General features: G+C 44.8%; 1 protein-coding gene across 3 annotated transcripts in view; it reads right to left on the bottom strand.

Moving 5' to 3' along the window:
* Positions 1-18,395, bottom strand: part of TJP2 (tight junction protein 2) — a 217,085-nt gene that overhangs the window by 80,833 nt on the left and 117,857 nt on the right. For all 3 annotated transcript variants that reach the window (XM_088476614.1, XM_088476612.1, XM_088476613.1), the window contains 5 exons: positions 15,395-15,500; positions 15,044-15,198; positions 14,232-14,298; positions 12,265-12,415; positions 8,988-9,096 (listed from right to left, as the gene is read on the bottom strand). In XM_088476614.1, coding sequence (XP_088332740.1) covers positions 8,988-9,096; positions 12,265-12,415; positions 14,232-14,298; positions 15,044-15,198; positions 15,395-15,500 — 588 coding nt within the window. The remainder of the gene's footprint in view (positions 1-8,987; positions 9,097-12,264; positions 12,416-14,231; positions 14,299-15,043; positions 15,199-15,394; positions 15,501-18,395) is intronic.

Genomic DNA, 18,395 nt, shown 5'->3' with positions numbered 1-18,395 from the left:
AAAAAAAACAGATCATAGGAGCGTCCACACTCTTACAACATCTGAAGAACAGGTCGTGTATCACAAGATTGGCCTGGTAATTGTATAGGTGTGTACCCAGCTTTAAGAAGAATATTAAAAAAAAAATTAAAAAAAACAACAACAAACAAGAAGCTATTTGCTTCTTGAACAATCCATGTTGCAATGCAAGGTGTGTAAATGCGTTTATTTATTTAGTTGTGCATGAATGGAAAATATTGGGTGCTTTTTGCATGTAATGAACTAATTCTGGGCAGCTCTATTTTTACAATAACATGTTCGATTATGCTAGGACATACCCTATCCCAACCTTTAATCATACATGCCTACCCTCCCGGTTTTCACAAGGAGGCTCCCGATTTTTCGGGTAAACCCCCGCACCCTCGGAAGGGTAGGCACTTCTCCCGCATTCTGCCCACTTCCTAATGAAGTGGACAGAATGGGGAGAACTTCCGCGGCGATCGCGGGTCCCCGTGTAGGGGGCGGGGCTTATTGACGCAATTCTACAGGAATTGCGTCATTTAGCCCCGCCCCTTATGTAAAAGTGCGCAAATCGCGACAATTTGCCACGGTGGGGCGGGGCTTAATGCCACGATTTGTCAGGCCCCGCCCCCGTCGCGACCCAGCTGATTCTCCTCCCCAGGTTCTCCCGGGGAGAAGATTGAAAAGGTAGGCAAGTATGCCTTTAATCCCTCTGCACATTTTAAATCTGCTCCACCTGCACTGTAACATGGTAACTAATAATTGTGTAGCTAATGTTATACAAGGTGCAAATTACTTATTTTTGTTGTTCCTAACTCTGAATTAGACCGAAAGTGAACAAAAAGCAAATGTGTGTATTTCATGATCAAGAAAAACTTCTTACACGGTATTGATATACCATTGCAAAACCGCAAGAGACAAAATTCACAATACAATTTGCAATTGAAATGAAGACTTTTTTTTTGCTATTTGAATTAAAAACAATGTGTAGGAATAATAATAAGAAATCCTATCACATCAAATGAGGGGTCCCCAGTTTTTATTTTTACTAGGATGGAAGATAATTGGACAATAAATCCCACCCATTTCAGGAGAAATTGATGCTTGTGTAGTTATCACCAGACAATACTTAGGGCTCTTTTAGAGTGCTACCCAATGCTCTGTAACATTTTCCTTAGAGCACAGTGTTACTGCATGGTAATTGCATGCGATCACTGGGGATGTGGTCAAAATGCAGACAGCCGGGGAGCCGTCTGACTAAATACCGGCGTCTAAATCCCAACACTGGAGTAAACACAGGCGTCGTAAATCCCAACGCCCATCTAGATAGTATGGTGTCAGCAACATTATTATACCTCATATAAACATTTGCTTGGTACAGGGTTTAGAAAAAATAATTCATTGATTTGATCACAAGTGACAATGGTAACTTGTGCTTTAAGAGATATAAGGCCAGATTCAATTAGTCGCGAATAGCCACGTTTGAGCGAAACGCGTTTGCAGGTCCGAACTTTTGCACAAAAATGTGTATCGTGCAATCCTATTGCCAAAGTTTTCGCATGTGCCAAAACTCTATAGACAAAAACCGGCGAACTGTTTTCACCATCTCAGAGCAGGTGAAAAATGTGCAAAACTCCTATTTTTGGCTAAAAATGAGGGGACTTGGGGCCTGATTCAGCTTTGGGAATAGAGTGAGAATTAGCACTTAACTTTGTACCTGGACAAACCATGTTGCAATGCAAGGGGTAAATACATAATTTTTTTTGCATGTAGTGTAAATAGTGGTATGTAGCCCACAAATACTGCATAGCTTTATTATTACACTGCACTTTAGATGTCAGTTTGGACACCTCCCTACCAAATCTAAATCTCTCTGCACACTTTAAATCTGCCCCACCTGCAGTGCAGCATGGTTTCACCAAGATGATCAGTTAAGTGCTAAATCTCACTCTATTTCCAAAGCTGAATCAGGCCCTTAGTTCAGAACCCTTTGGACACCTCCCCTACTGACTAATTAGGCAAAAATATTTTTTAAATTAACGTAATTCACCCTAATGATGACATTTTTGGGGTCAAAATTTAAAAAGTGTTGGAAAATATGAGATATGGTAAGAACTTACCCTTGTTATCTCTATTTCTACGAAGTCCATAGGGTTCCACAGGATACCTTGGGGTATAGGTGATGACGTCAGGCAACGGGCACCATAGAGTTAAGTTTTCAGCCTCCCAGGATGCACTAGGGTCCCCCTCCTATACCCCGCCCCCGAGCTAAGGCATCTCAGTTACGTACCAAGCCATAGGCCGGAGGAGGAGAAGGAAGAGAGAGAAAAAAGATCTGGACACACACAAGAATCACATTCTCACCAGAGGGAGACGGAAAAACCGGTGACCAGAGCAAAGCCCATCTGCAGCACAGGTGCGACAGGGCGGGAGTCCTGTGGAACCCTATGGACTTCGTAGAAATAGACATAACAAGGGTAAGTTCTTACCATATCTCATATTTTCTACATCAGGGTCCATAGGGTATTCACAGGATACCTTGGGGATGTCCCAAAGCAGTATCCTTTAAGGGTGGGGACGCTCCTGTGCTGAAAGGAGAATCCGCCGCCCAAAGGAAGCATCCTGAGAGGCAAAGGTGTCAAACGCGTAATACCTCACAAAGGTATGGACCGAGGACAAAGTGGCAGCCTTGCAGATGTGGACTGCAGAGGCACCACGTCGAGCAGCCCACGAAGGACCCACAGACCTAGTGGAATGAGCCCTCACAGAGGAAGGAACCGAAAGGCCTTCATGAAGATAAGCTTCTGAAATGGCCATACGAATCCAGCCTGCCAAAGTTTGCTTTGAAGCAGGCCAACCCTTTTTACGGAAGCCATAGAGGACAAACAAGGCGTCCGACTTCCTAAACGAAGAAGTGCGGTCAACATAAATCCTTAAGGCCCGCACAACGTCCAAAGTGGCCTCACCCACCGAAAGATCCGGTGAGTTAAAAGCCGGCACAACGATTTCCTCGTTGATGTGAAAACTGGAAACAACTTTAGGAAGGAAACCAGGACGAGTGCGCAGCACCACCTGTTCCTATGAAAAATCAGAAAAGGGGGTCTACAGGAGAGAGCCCCTAAGTCAGAAACACGTCTGGCCGAAGCAATGGCCAGAAGGAAAATTGTCTTAGATGTCAGCCATTTGAGGTCCACTGAGTCCAGTGGTTCAAACGGCGGTCCCTGGAGAGCCCTCAGGACCACAGCTAAATCCCAAGGCGCCACCGGTGGAACAAAAGGTGGCTGAAATCTGAGAACACCTTGCATAAAGTTACGCACATCAGGGATTGCAGCAATCCTACGATGGAACCAGACGGACAGGGCAGACACCTGCACCTTCAGGGATGCAAGGTGAAGCCCATGGTCCAGTCCCGCCTGTAGGAAAGCTAACACTCTAGACAGACGGAACTCCCGTAGAGCATAACCTCTCGGCCGACACCACTGGAGGAACGTATGCCACACACTATGGTATATCCTTGCAGAAGATGGTTTCTGAGCTCTTAGCATAGTTTGCACTACAGAGCTGGAAAACCCCCTGGACCTTAACATGGCCGTCTCAACAGCCACACCGTCAAAGACAGGCGAACCTCCGGAGTGAGCACCATCGTCTGGGACTTTAGACTCTGAGGCAGTCCATTCCACTTGGACAGGATCAATTGCTGCAGAGGTCTGGAGTGAAATTGGGCATATTCCACCATGTCGAATACTGACACCATGGAGCCCAGTAACCTCATCGCCGAGTGCAGAGACACCCGGCGATTCTGCAGACAACTGCGCACCCTCAACTGCAAGGCAGAGATCTTTTCCCCCGTCACAAAGATCGTTTGCTGTCCGGAGGCCAATAAGGCTCCGAGGTGCAGAAGCCGCTGAGACGGGATCAGGGTGGACTTCTGCCAGTTTATCAACCAGCCGTGCCGTTGCAGTACCGCAATGATCAGGTCCAAGTGGCGTAGAAGGAGCTCTGGAGATCCCGCCACCAACAGAAGATCGTCCAAGTACGGTAACCTGCGGACTCCCTGTAGCCGCAGGGAAGCCTCCATGACCGCCATCACCTTGGTGAAAACATGTGGTGCTGTCGCCAGCCCAAAAGGTAACGCCCGGAACTGAAAGTGGTCGTTGCGGATTGCAAACCTAAGGAACTGTTGATGGCGTAAAAGAATAGGGACATGCAGGTAAGCGTCCTGTATGTCCAACGACACCATGTAATCCCCAGGTTCCAGCGCCAGAATAATGGACCATAGGGTCTCCATCCGAAACCTCGGCACCCGCAAAGACTTGAGTGCTTTGAGGTTGAGGATCGGACGATACGACCCATTGGGTTTCTGCATCAAGAACAGATTGGAATAGAAACCCTGGCCCTTCTGGGAGAATGGAACAGGCACTATAACTCCAGCCTGGAGCATAGTGTGCAAAACCTTCCGCAGTTCCAAGGCTTTGTTCCGGTCTGATGGAAGACCCGTGGTGAAGAATCGAAATGGGGGCCTGTGCCGAAAGGAGAGGGCGTACCCATGAGAAACCACCTCGAGAACCCAAGTGTCTGTCGTGGTAACCAACCAACACTGGGCGAACTGCAGCAGGCGGCCTCCCACTTTGGGATCCCCCAAAGGGAGGCCCAGACCGTCAGGCCGCAGGCTTGTCATCTGGCTTAGGGGCCAGACGTCTGGTACTCCAGGCCTGCTTCCGGGGCTTGGACGATTTTTTGGGGCCAGCCTGTCAGGGAAAGGACTGTGCTTTAGGCCTACCCTGGGCCCTATAAGGCCGAAAGGACGACGTACCTGAACTGGAAGGAACTACAGCAGACGGGAGACATGCAGATTTGGATGCCGCCAGCGTGGCTACAATTTTGTCCAGGTCCGTACCAAATAGGACTTCTCCATTAAAAGGCAAAGCCTCCAAGCCCTTTTTGGAATCAGCGTCCGCCTTCCAAGATCGCAACCAGAAGGTGCGACGAGCAGCCACAGCTGCCGAAGAAATCCGACATGCCAGGGTACTGATATCCAAGGCCACTTCATTGATATAAGTGGCCGAATTCCGGAGATTGCCTATCAACTCAGTCTGTTCATCCGAACAGTCGGAATCGAAAGATGCCTCCAAAGTATCAGCCCAGCGCTCCATAGCTCTGGCTACCCAACAAATGGCCATAGCCGGCCAAGAAGCCCCCCCCGCAAAGGAATAAACAGACTTTAGGCAGATCTCCACCTTACGGTCGGTAGCATCCTTCAGGGAAGACATGGAGGGCATGGGCAATGTGGCACTACAGACTAGGCGTGTCACATGAGAATCCACCTGTGGAGGGGATTCCCACTTAGAAAAATAATTATCCGCAAACGGATAAGCCACCACCAAGCATCTCTGAGGCTGATACCATTTGCCAGGATGTTTCCACGCCTCCTCTAAATGGTCCACTAACTGACCTGAAAGAGAAAACACTGTGGCGTCACCCTTAATATCCTTAAAAAAGGCATATTTAGACTTGGACCCCGGAGGATCTTCATCCTCAATCACTAAAGCTGTGCGGACCGCCCGAATAAGTCCAGGAATATATACCTTGGACCTAGCGTCCGATTCTTTAGTACGGAGAGGTTCCTGGTCAGAAAGATCCAGAATCTCCCCATCATCAGACGTCACGGCGTCAACCTCATAAGGAGCGGACAGAGACGCCATGGGCCGCTTATGTGGCCTCAACACAGACTCCCCTTGTAACACGTCCGACAGGTGCTGTACAGAACTTGTCAGAGAATTAACCCACGCAGGCTCCTGAGAGACCTGGGGAGGGGAAATAGGGAGACTGTGCGGTACCATAAATTGTCTCAAGAAACCCTGCATGGGTGACGACACCACTGACTGCTGGGACAATCCCATCTGTGAGAACGCAGGCTGCGGAGCTAACTGGCCCACTAGGGTTGTAAGCGCTTTGGCGAAACAAGCCCAGGGCGGCTCCTGTACCGGCTGACAGTAGAAAATGAAAGTACAGGCAGCAGCGCTAGCAGAAGTCACATACAATGCAAAGAAAATCAATTCCTGCACTATCAGCGCTGATAATCAACTACACAGACACGGAGCCTGGTAGGACACAGCGCTGCATACACAGACCTGACCCAACGGAGGAGGGGTATGCCGGGGGACCCAGACCGCGATGCCACCGCTCCAAAGCTTCCAGCAGCGTTCACCATGCGTTCTTGAAAGATGGCCACCGAGGAGCTTAGAGGAGGCCGGCCTGGGGGAGGAGCGCTGCCACAGGGCCAGTCAGCACAGTGCAGAGAGGGCTGTGTGCAGCGGGGGAGGCGCCGGCTGTGTACAGGGAAGGCGCGCTCGCCTGGCATTCAATTAACCCCTGGGACGCCGCAGAGCTACCGCTCAGCCGCGGTCCGCTGTCCCACGGGGGTAGTGGAAGCGCAGGTTATGTACCTGGCTCCACGCTGCAGCCAGTCCCCAGGGAGCCCCTGCCTGGGGACTCTGGACCATGTTTCAGCAGGGTCCCACCGCGGGACCCCGCTGCTTACCTGCTGCCCCCTTGGATCCGGCCATGGTCCCAAACATCTGGGGTCACCGCTAGCTGTGATCGGTACTGGCGTTCTGGTACCGGCGGGGGTGTAGGGAAGACAGCATGGACGTCAGCACTGACTGTCCATGCTGTACTTCCAGATGTGCAGCCACAGCTGCATTGAAGAAAACTTCAGGGGCTCTTCTTAGCCCCCCTCTAACAGGTGCATCCGACTCCGGCCAGGCACCAAACGAAACTGGGATGCCTTGGCTCTGGGGCGGGGTATAGGAGGGGGACCCTAGTGCATCCTGGGAGGCTGAAAACTTAACTCTATGGTGCCCGATGCCTGACGTCATCACCTATACCCCAAGGTATCCTGTGGATACCCTATGGACCCTGATGTAGAAAATGGGTTTAAAGTACTGGGTCAGGTATATTGGGGGCAGTATGGATGGGACAGGTGTTTCAAACATTAGGAGCGTGTACTTTATAGACACAAAAATATGCTAGCACCCATTTTAATGTACCCCCAATTTAACTACAGCAATTATTTTCTCCAAAAAATATTGCTTATCATTTTTCCACACTTATACAAACATGCATATAACAACCATTTAACACAATTTAAGAACCCCAAATACTTTTATTAGGGCTAGTAATACACTTCTATATTTACTTCCTATGTCAGTTAGGCTTTTTATGGGGTAGACTGATTTCCCCAAAATGTGCTTTCATTTTCACTGGTTTGACCATGTGCAGTTTTCGAATGAATGCGTTTTTGCGTCTTTTGAAATAGGATAGTGCGAAAAACAGGAGCGCACATAGACAAACGACATGAAAATATTGACCCAAAACACGCGAATTGCGCAAAAACTTCTCCGACGTTAAGTTTTCATTTTTTTCGCGGCTAATTGAATCTGGACCATAGTATTGTGAATCATTTAAGAATGGGGTTACATTTTGGGGATTGCAGAATTAGTATACGAGGTGAGGCTATTAAATAGCGAGACTGATGCTATAATTTATGTTTAATTATATTAAGTACATTTTAACTCCGTTCCCTTTTTATGTACCCCCTTTTGCATCCACACACTGCTGTATTCTTATTTTCCATAGGTCAAAGCTGTGCTGTAGCTCATTATCTGTCAGCTGTCTCAACAGTTTCCTCATTTTCTTCTTTACCGCAGTAACTGATGCAAAACGGTTTTCCCTTGAGTAAATTTGACTTTAGGGAAAAGAAAAAAGTCACACGGTAAAAGGTCTGGCGTTATCTGTTTCTCGGCCAAAAACTACTTCACAAAGAGGTTTCTGGGCTTGTGTGCTGTCCTGATGGAGGAAGAAACCATTTTTCCACAACTCTGGCCTCTTTCTTCTGATTCTTCCCCGTAAAGTTGCTAGAACATTTTTGTAGCAATGTTGATTTACTGTTGCGCCTTCTGGTAACCAGTCTTCTAAAATAACACCCTTGATATCAAAGAAAACAATTAACATGGCTTAGAATTTGGATTTGCTTTGACGTGCTTTCTTCATTCTCGGTGATGATGGTGTGTTCTAGTACACGGACTGGCGTTTTGTTTCAGGATCATACTGGGAGATTCAAGTTTGAAGATTGAGGTTTCATCACAGGTAATAACAATCTAAAAAATGTGAATCCATTTGAATCTGTTCTAAAATGTCTGTACAAATTTGCTTTCGATTTTCATTCTGCTTGGCAGTGAGAAGCCTTGGAACCATCTTAGCACAAACTTTTGTCATGTTAAGAACTTGATGCAAAACCTGCCTAACAGTTTCTTAGTCGATGTTTACCATTTCTGCTATTATTAGGAGGTTGAGTCAATGGTCAATGTGAACAGTTTTCTCAATTTTTTCTACATTTTCATTTGTTTTTGATGTGCAAGGACTTCCAGGACGTTCATAATCTTTAACATCCTCACGACCGTCACTAAATCTTTTGTGCCACTCAAACACACGTGCACGTGACATACAATCTGCCTCATAAGCCTTTGTTAGCATACGGAAAGATTTGGTGGGTGCTTTGATCAATTTACCTAAAAAAAATTTAAGTTAGGGCAACGTGCTATGTTTGAGCTAAGCATATTTAGGCTGAAAGGGTAAAAAAAAAAACTTTTCTGACCGCTATGTGACAGGAAACTATCTACGCGAGAGGGGTGAAACTTTCAAAATAGTTTTGGGATAATCCAAGGTCAATGCTCCCCAACTCCTTTTACCTCACGTAGTATGGTTTATTTTTTACAAGTACAGTCTCATCATTTAATAGCCATACATCTTATGTGTAGAGCTAGGAATCAACGTGCAAAGTCGAGGACACTTTCAAAAGTTTGGTGCCAAGTGCCCTGCTAGTGATGCTTGCAGGCTAAAAGGTACACTACAGTTGACAAGAAATACAGCAATTATACATTTCTCCATTTAATAGCCACAGCATTAATACTGCAATATTAACGTACCATCGTATTTGCTCTGGACTAAAATGGTTACTTCATCTCCTTTTGGGATTTCCAACAAATAAAGAACAGCATCTTCTCGAACAATGCATCTGAAATCCTGTGTGTTTACCTATGATATATAATACAGCAGATACATCAGAAATTGAAACATAAATCACACTTCCAGCTTTTCTGTTATTTACCATGGCTATAGATTACTAGCCTATATTTGCATTCTCCCTTTGTATTTGTCAAATGTAAACATTATGTGATGAATGCATACAAATACACTGAAGTGCCAAAAGTCCTCAGATAGCAGTATGTAAAAGTAATGGTAGGTGTCATCACCGCACTGACGTTTTGGAAATGCCTAGACAATGCATCAGTTGTCATCTAACATCTCATGAGACGGTTTGAACACCGGCTAGGCTGCTCATGGCAGGGCAACGTGTATTATCGGAGTTTGAACAGGGCATGATAGTGGGTGCCCGACGGATGAAACATTCCATTTCCAAAGTTATGCAGACATGCAACATTCCTCAATCTACGGTGTCCCGTGTGTACCGGGAAAACCATATGGAAGGCATTACCACCCAACGTGGACAGCGTAGTGGCCAACCACAGGTGCTATGATCAGAATGAGCTGCGTCTGGCCAGAGTTGTCTGTGGTAACAGGCAAACGACAGTGGCTCAAATCACATCCACACATTCAATGCAGGAGGTACCAGACTCATTTCCAGCAGGTCAGTGCATCGTTCTGTAGCTTCCATGAATATGGGAGCCGAAGACCAACCAGAGTGCCCCCGTTAACACTATGACACTATACACAGTGCATCACCTGGGCTTGTGATGTCGCTAATTGGACCCTGGAGGATTGGCAACATGTGGCGTGGTCCGATGAGTAACGATTCCAGTTGTTTTAGGCTGATGGTAGGGTTCGGGAGTGGTGCAGACCCCATGAGGCCAGGGACCCCAGTTATCAGCAAAGCACTGGGCAGACTGGTGGTGGTTCCATAATGGTGTGGGGTGTGTTCACTTGGAATGGGTTGGGTCCACTGGTCCACCTGATCGCATCAATGACCGGTAACAGATACATTGCATTGCTTGATGACCATTTGCAGCCCTTCATGGTCTTCATATACCACCACAATGATGGAATGTTCCAGCAGGATAATGCATAGCGTCATCGGTCCCAAGTTGTCCATAATTGGTTAAAGGATAGCGTTCCCGCTAGGCTGTTTTAGCGGGGCACCGCGTCCTGCCCTATTACTAAAGGGCAAAAAGCACCCTGCCCCGCTGAAAACAGCCTGCGGGTGCCCTCCCCACTCACGGGTCGCAGTGTCCCGTGGGTGGGGAAAACTGTGGTGTAGCAGTCACTCCCGGTGAAGGGATCCATCCACACTGATAGCAGCGCTTGGGAGCATCCCGGCATGTCCGTAAGTGCCAGGCATGTCCCAAGAGTGAGGAAAAGGGGATGGGTCCTAAAGACATGCACCTTTTCCTTGGCCATGCTCCCTTTTCGGGCGCACGCGCAAATGTGCTTTTCTCTTGATGCCCTGCCCAGCGCCGGACCTAGAGTGAACACTAAAAGGAGCATTCTGGAGAGTTCCACCATGTTCGCCCAACATGAACCCAATCGAGCATTAATGGGACATGGTGGTGAAGTCCATTCGCACCCAAGATCATGCACCTACAAATGTCAGGGAGCTGCGGGAAGCTAACCAGAACGCCATGGGTTAATATCTCTCCGGAGGTTTTCCGTCCACTTATGGAATTGATGACACTTTGAGGTGCTGCACTTCGCAGGGATAGAGGGTACTAGGCTTCTACCCCATGACTTTTGCCACTTCAGTGTATACTTGTTATAAGACTTTAGTAGTTTCTGCTTGTATTAATTGCTCCAACTTCCCATAATCCATTTTTCCTCTCCTAAACCTTTACTGTCAATTATATTGAGATATTATAATACAAATCAGAATGTAATAGCTGAGCAGCATGAGCTTGTGGAAAGGGATGTGTGAGAGGATAGGAGATCATTATTCAACTAATCAGAACTTTTAAACATGTATTTGTGAACGTCATTTTGTTCATCTTTTATATAAGGCAACTTGTCTTATAGGTCTTCTTTGTCCTTTATCCTACAAAGACTAGTCAGTCAGGCTAAAATGATCAGCATTCTATGCTTGGTTAAGACTACCTGTATAAGAGTTTTCCCAGGAAATTCCTGAATTCTCTCACAGCTGTGCGTAAATTGGTTATTATCCTTTAGGAACAACTATTTTTCCTCCCATTTCGGGATCTGAAAATCATTGACCTATTGATGTTAAAGTTCAGTTGAGATCTACTTTAATGAGGCCAAGTTACACTACTTTGCACAGTAGCTCAGTTTTCCACAATTTAGAAACAGAGCATATATATTTATTGCGGAGTTCTAACAATTGGAGACCAAGGAATCAAATCATATAATTTTCACGTAAAAAACAAATCCCAGGGTTGGACTGGCCCACCAGGTTACCAGTGAAATCCTTGGTGAGCCGAGCATTTGTACTGGCCCCTGCACCCTATGACTTGACCAAAATATCATTAGGTCACATCTGCAAAGCCATCAGTGGAAGTGGAAACGCAGAGGGAACAGGTAAAGTAAAACCAATGCAGTGGTTGGAAACACCTTATGGGAGAAGGGCAGGGTGGTGTGAAGCACAGAGGTGGTGGATTTGGGAAGGGGAAGTGGTGACACAGGGATACGGATGGAAGAAGGGAGAGTCGAGTGGTAAGAACAGGGGAAAAAGGGTACACTCATTGCTAGTATTTCCCTATTTCATACAGTATATCTGTCCTTTTTTCCAAACAAGACTAATACCCAATGTGGGTCACACAAGTTAAAATTATAGCTATGCCCTGGCATGCGCACATTACCGGGAAAATGACCGCCAACATTTGCCCAGTGAGGAGCTGCGGAGCAGCTCATCAGAATCTGTGGAGAGGTAAGTATATTAACTACAGGTGCAGGTGTGCAGTGTGGGCCCCCCCTGGACCCAGGGGCCCGTGTGCTCCACACATCTTGCATCCATTATAAAGAGACGCCTGTGGCCTTCACCAAGTGGGCCCTGCTTGTCCCAGTCCAACACTGCCAAAAGCTGTAAATAAGACAGTCTGTGGTTCCAGCATCAGCAAGAGAATCTGAACTGTCCACATCTTAGCTGTATGTGCATCAGAATCCTGATAAGCTGCAGGGAATTTTTACTCATCAAAACGACATTGGGCACTTTAACAAAATAAGTTTTCTTTTCATCCTTACCTTAAGCAGTTGATCTCCCTCCTGAAGCCCTTCCTGTTCTGCCGCACTTCCTTCCTGCACACCAGCAATAAATATGCCCACATCATTGCCACCAGCAAGGCGCATACCAACACTTTCACCTTTCCGGAATTTGATCATTTTTGTATTGGGCCTAAGAGAAAATGAAAGAGATATTACTTTTATATGCAACATAAACTCCAATGCATTAATGCTGACATTTTCTGAGTATTTTGATAGTTTTCAAAGAGTTCAAGATCTCATCAGTACTCTAAAATAATATCTGCCAGACACCATTCAAGTAATATTTTCTGAAATTCAAGTGGAGTTCTGCAACAAAAGATTAGAAAGATGAAGGATAATATCAGGGATAAATTGTTACAATTTGCGGCCAATGCAGTGGTTCCCAAACATTTTTGAATCACGGCGCCCTAGAGTATCAGCATTGTTTTCACGGCACCCATAAGTTTAAGATTGTTGTTGAGAAATTCAGAAAAAAATGAAGTAAAGTGAAGTAAATTGTGCTGACCTGTCATCCTTAGGTTCAGTTATGTGATGGTGGAAGGTTTACGCTTCGGTCTGTCCACATATTTACATTACATTGACCATAAATAATTGATTTGGGGCTGAACCACCAACCTGAGGCACCCCTGCAAGTGTCCCGAGGCACCCCAGGGTGCCACGGCGCACAGTTTGGGAACCACTGGGCTAATGCATTATAATGTTGTATTTCTAGCAAACACAGAAAGTTACAAATGTTTGTAAATTTTAAATAATTATGAATTCCTAAACAACATATCAGACCATGTAGAATATTTCTTATTCGATTTTACTTTTATAAATCTACAAACACATTAAAAACACATGCGATCCCGTTCACAAAAAAAAAAATGAAAAAAAGAAAATTGATAAGATGTTAAAATCAAAATGAATATATTGGAACGCTGTAGTACCACTAATAAAAAAAAAAAAAAAACACTAATTAGACCCCCCCCAAACAAGGGACAGGATACATTAAACTGTGAGCCCATGTAAGGAAATATGATCAGTAAAGCAGTTATACTTTTTGCTTTTATGCCAAGATCAGTACCTCACACTGGTGAGCATGTACTTAGGTTGATGCAGTCTATAGGCAGCTTGACTATATAACTTTTAGATTATGAGCTCTGTGCTGCACATTCTATTTTTTGTATCTTTTTCAACTAGTTTTAATTGCTCAATAACATTTACATTATTCTTCAATACACTTGTGCTTTTTGTTATATTAACTGGTGTTTTGGTTGAGCTCTATACCAGCGATGTATATTATCCATGTCCTGTAATGTATTGTAATGTACTGTACTGTAAGTCACTGTAAATCAATCTATTTGTTTATGTACTTTGTAAGGCGCTGCGGAACACTTGTGGCGCCATATAAATAAACGATAATGATAATAATAATAATAATTCCCAAACTTGTTGAATCACTGCACCCTAGAGTATCAGCATTTTTTTTCACAGCACCCCTAGGCCAAAGCTTTATATTTAGAACTAAAAGTAATTTTGTGCTTACATATCATCCTTAGGTTTAGTTTTATAGTTGTGGACAAGGATGCACTTCTGTTTGTCAATAATTTTATGATTGGCAGCCACCAGCTCTGGTTTTACCAATCACATTGACCATAAATAATTTGATTTGGTACGGAACACCAACTCACGGCACCCCTGTAAGTGCCTTGCAGCACCCGGTTTGGGAACCACTGCTCTAGGCAATGTTTTTTCATTTATGGAAAGTATTATAGCTTTGTAAGGGAGTATACTATGAGTGTTAACAGTCCTCAGAAGCTCCTGAATGTATTATTTTATCATGGAGTGGAGTTTTGTATTATTACTTTAAATACTGATGTAACAGTAAAAATATGAAACCATGAAACAGCGTTTCATGTTACAGCACTTCTCATGAAATAACACAATTGTTTCTATATACATACCCATAGATCTCCACATCTTCTGAATTTGGTTCCAGAAACACCTTAGGAGTTGTTAAAGGCTTTTCTACTGTATGGATTAAAAAACAGAAATTTATATAGCCACAGACTTCGAATGAGACACAGAAATATTTGTTCACAAAATCCCAGTTCCCCAGGTGTCTAAATCAGAGAATTTGCCTGAGAAACGATAGATATACATATATACCTACACACACACACATATATAATAAAATGTAGAGCGCCAAATGAGCTTGTATAATTAGTGTAAGTAGAAACAGACCCTGTGGTTCAACTAAATAACTATTTAAAGTGCAAAGTGTATAAATTAATCAGTGTAACAAGATTCTAAGAACCTAAAACCCTTAATGCTCCAAACATCTGGCAGTAAATCAATTAATATGTTCTTGTGTAAATTGCAAAAAATGTGCATAAAATGTATATATAAAAAATTGATGGACACTATCAATTGCCCATAATACCCACACCTAAAATGTGTATATAAAATTCCTTGGGTCACTGGGAATGACATATTAACATTCAGAATGTTAAAAAGGACAGGATGTCGACATGTCAAATATCTATAGTGACCATCACCATTCTCAGGACCGGTATTATATGTGGGTTGATCCCTTGAAGCAATGGGGCTTTTTTTTTTTTTTTTTAAATGTGTAAATATATAGAGCTAAGATCAATAAACAATTTAAAAACAATTATTATAAAATGAATGAATCTGGCTAATATAAAAGCCAAGTTAAATATGTGTGAAAGGTGAAGTATAAACCTAGAAAATACAAACATATTTAGTTGCTGACCTGGAGCTTCCTCTAAATAAACTGAGTCTGTGCTGGTCACTGGAATCCCTGGGCTTACTGCAACGGGAGCCGGTATTTCAGCTGGATTCATCACTTTAAAAGGAGTGGGCATGGCTCCCATCTTAGCAAGTCTGTTGGGTGGATCCTCTTTAGTGCTGAAAGCAAGGATAAGAATAATCACAATTATGTATTCATGCAGCACTATTTGCTTCCTTTTTAAGAAAGTTAGGATGACAAAAGCTTACATTGTTACAGCAACTTCATTACAAAACCCAATCATACTGCCTGCCAATTCGTAATTTCTCCTATTACTGCTATAGTGTCATGTAATTGTATTAATAAGGTTCTCACATTGGCTGTTCTTTCAGCTTTTCATTGGAGGAATGGGAGTCTGAGTGCTTTGATCTCCTGTCCTCTTGAGGAGAGTAGGAACGATTGGACTCGATCTCTGATATATCTGTTAATTATAAGTTACAGCATGTTTTAAGGTAATATACATAAAAACAATCAACAAAACACATTCCCAAAAGATGCTTTAATAAAAAAAATTGCATTTTTGTAATTTGTGGCAAAAAAGGAAAAAAGCAACTGTAGCATCTACTGACAGGTTTGTTTTCACTTTATTGTTCTTTATCAGAAAAAAAAAACAACTGCTGCCAAAGTAACTACATAAAAGGTCCCTGTACACATAGCAACCCAACATTTGATTTCTTTTTCTAAACTGTATTGGAAAATTTCCCAAAACAATTGCAGTAAATGCTTTCTAATCTGAGCCTTATATATGCAGGTACAACATGTTCACCATAGTGTAAGTAAGCTAGAAATATTAAAGATGTAGACCAAATAAAAGACCGATATTATTCCAAAACTGTCACTTACTTAGTAAACTACATTTTAAGTGGACAAAAATGGAGCAAACAGATCCATGGCAACCTCTTTATTCGCTTTGGATGTGAAAGAGAAAAAAATGGGATGGAAAGGTGGTGTGAGAATACAGGGATAAAGTTTAAAGCTTTGTTGTTCCACCACCCCACTGTGCCTCAGCCCTGGCCTACCCGATGCCTCAACATATAGCAAAATAACACACTTTTATTGATCCAAAAACAAAAAAAATTGCAATTTTGAAAATAAAAAGGGGCCAACCAGCTCCTCCAGCCCCTGCTCAGGAACCCCTCCTGGGCTTCCTTCTCACTGGTGTTAGCTACAATTGCCGACCACCTAGCAGCCCCAGCAGTAATTCCTCCTATGGGGTTGCCACAACAGATACAGGCAATACCTGTACCTCCTTATGCCTCCTCCATGGGTAGACCTGCTTTCTACCTCAGGGTCTGATTCAGCAAGGCATGCTATTCTGCTTATATGCACGCAAGTGCTTTGCCAATACCTGTATCAGCGGTGCTATTGATAAGTTTGCATTCGCATTGCGGACGCAGCATGACATTAGGATGCCCACTTCCCCTTACTCACATCCGTTCACTTGCCCAACATAGCGAAACAATCGGTAACATTGAGTAACATCAGACCCAGCTGCAGAGTTAAGGAAGCCCAGAGCTCACTCAGGAATTGCTAACTTATCCGCACGCTATGAGGCGTCTGGTATCGCAGTGGCTAATTTATGCACACCCATGCAGCGGCATTGAAACACACTGGCACACCAGCGTTCGCACGGCCCCCCCCCCCCGTCACCACCCATAAACGGCACTTCCTGTCAATCACTCAGTCACTCGTCTGTGTAGCCTCTGTGTACTCAGTTCATGCGCCATGTGAATGAATCGACCAATTGCGTGCTCATACGCAATTGCGTCCCTTGCTGAATCAGGCCTTCAGAGCAGAGTCCAGCGGCCACTACTACAGCTTATCAGCAATTGTTGCAAAGTGAGAGATGCCTATCCAGTAAAACTACTAATTCTGAGGTGTCATCTGGGGAGGCAGAAGACGCAGATCTCTCTCTCACGGAGTACCCCTCAGGGGAGGAGGAGCCTCAGTCTAAAGTGAATGTATCTGCACTAGTGCAGGCTGTCAAATCAATTATTCAGATAGAAGATACTAAGCTCTCTCCTAAAACACAACAGCCAATTTTTAAGAGACAGAAAGTGGTTTTACCGGAATTTCCTCACTTTGATCAGCTTTCTGAGCTCATGAGCGAAGCATAGAATACGCCAAGAAAAAGGTTTCAGCCCCCAAAACGCCTGTTTTTTTTTTACCCTATTCCAGCAGCTGAGTGAGCTAAATATGAAGCTCCCCAGCAGTAGATTCCCATGTGACATGTCTAGTTAAAAGCTCTACTTTACCTATCCATGCAGCATCCTCCCTAAAGGACACGACGGATAGGAAGATTGAAGCTTGCCTCAAATCTGTGTATTCTCTTACAGGAACTATTGCTCGTCCAGCAATGGCCACTCTGGGTGGCAAATGCCATTGAGAGCTGGGCAGATGCTCTAGACGACATTTCCCTCTGATGCCTCCCGGGAACAGCTGTCCTATACCTCCCACATCAGAGATGCAGCCTCCTATTTGGGAGAAGCGGCTTTGGATACTGGTCTCCTGGCTTCCAAGGCATCTGCCACGTCAGTAGGAGCCCACCGTATCATTTGCTTCATTCATGGAAGGCCAACATGGCCTTCCAAGGCCTAAGAAGGCCTTGGAATCACTGCCTTACACCGGGGAGGTCCTGTTTGGCCCAGAGTTGGACAAGATTGTGGCTACCTTAACGGCTTCTAAGATGGCTTTTCTGCCCTCAGCATCTAGGCCTCCTATGTCATCCTTTAGGACCTTTTCGTCCCCAGGGAAAAGCTAAAGTCCTTGGCAGTCGGCATCCACAAAGCCCTACAAGCCCAGGACCAAGCAGGCCTGGGCCACCAGACGTTCAGCTGCTAAATCTGAGAACAAACAATCAGCCTGACAGGACGGGCCTCCTCCTGGGGGACCCCAGAGTGGGAGGCCAACTTCTTCAGTTCACCCAATTCTGACATCAGACCCCAACAGACGTCTGGGTACAAGAAGTGGTCTCACACGGGTAAGCCCTTTCATTCCTGAGACGTCACCCCCAGCAGTTCTTTAACACAGGCCCTCCATCAGACCCGAGCAAAGCCCTGCTCCTCCAGAAGGCCATTCAGTCCTTGCTGCATGCGTGGGTAATAATTCCAGTCTCATTGTCACAGCGTGGGAACGGTTATTATTCCACCCTTTTCTTGGTTCAGAAGCCCAATGGGTCTCATCGGCCTATCCTCAACCTCAAGTCTCTGAACAAGTTTATCATGGTGCCCAGGTTTCGTATGGAAACCCTCCACTCTATTGTCCTAGCTATGGAACCTGGGGACTTTATGGAATCTCTGGACATTTAGGACGCTTA

The sequence above is a fragment of the Taudactylus pleione genome, unplaced genomic scaffold (assembly GCF_031769625.1).
Source record: "Taudactylus pleione unplaced genomic scaffold, aTauple2 ptg000190l, whole genome shotgun sequence".
Lineage (NCBI taxonomy): Eukaryota > Metazoa > Chordata > Amphibia > Anura > Myobatrachidae > Taudactylus > Taudactylus pleione.
This window is presented reverse-complemented; position numbering and strand designations above follow the sequence as displayed.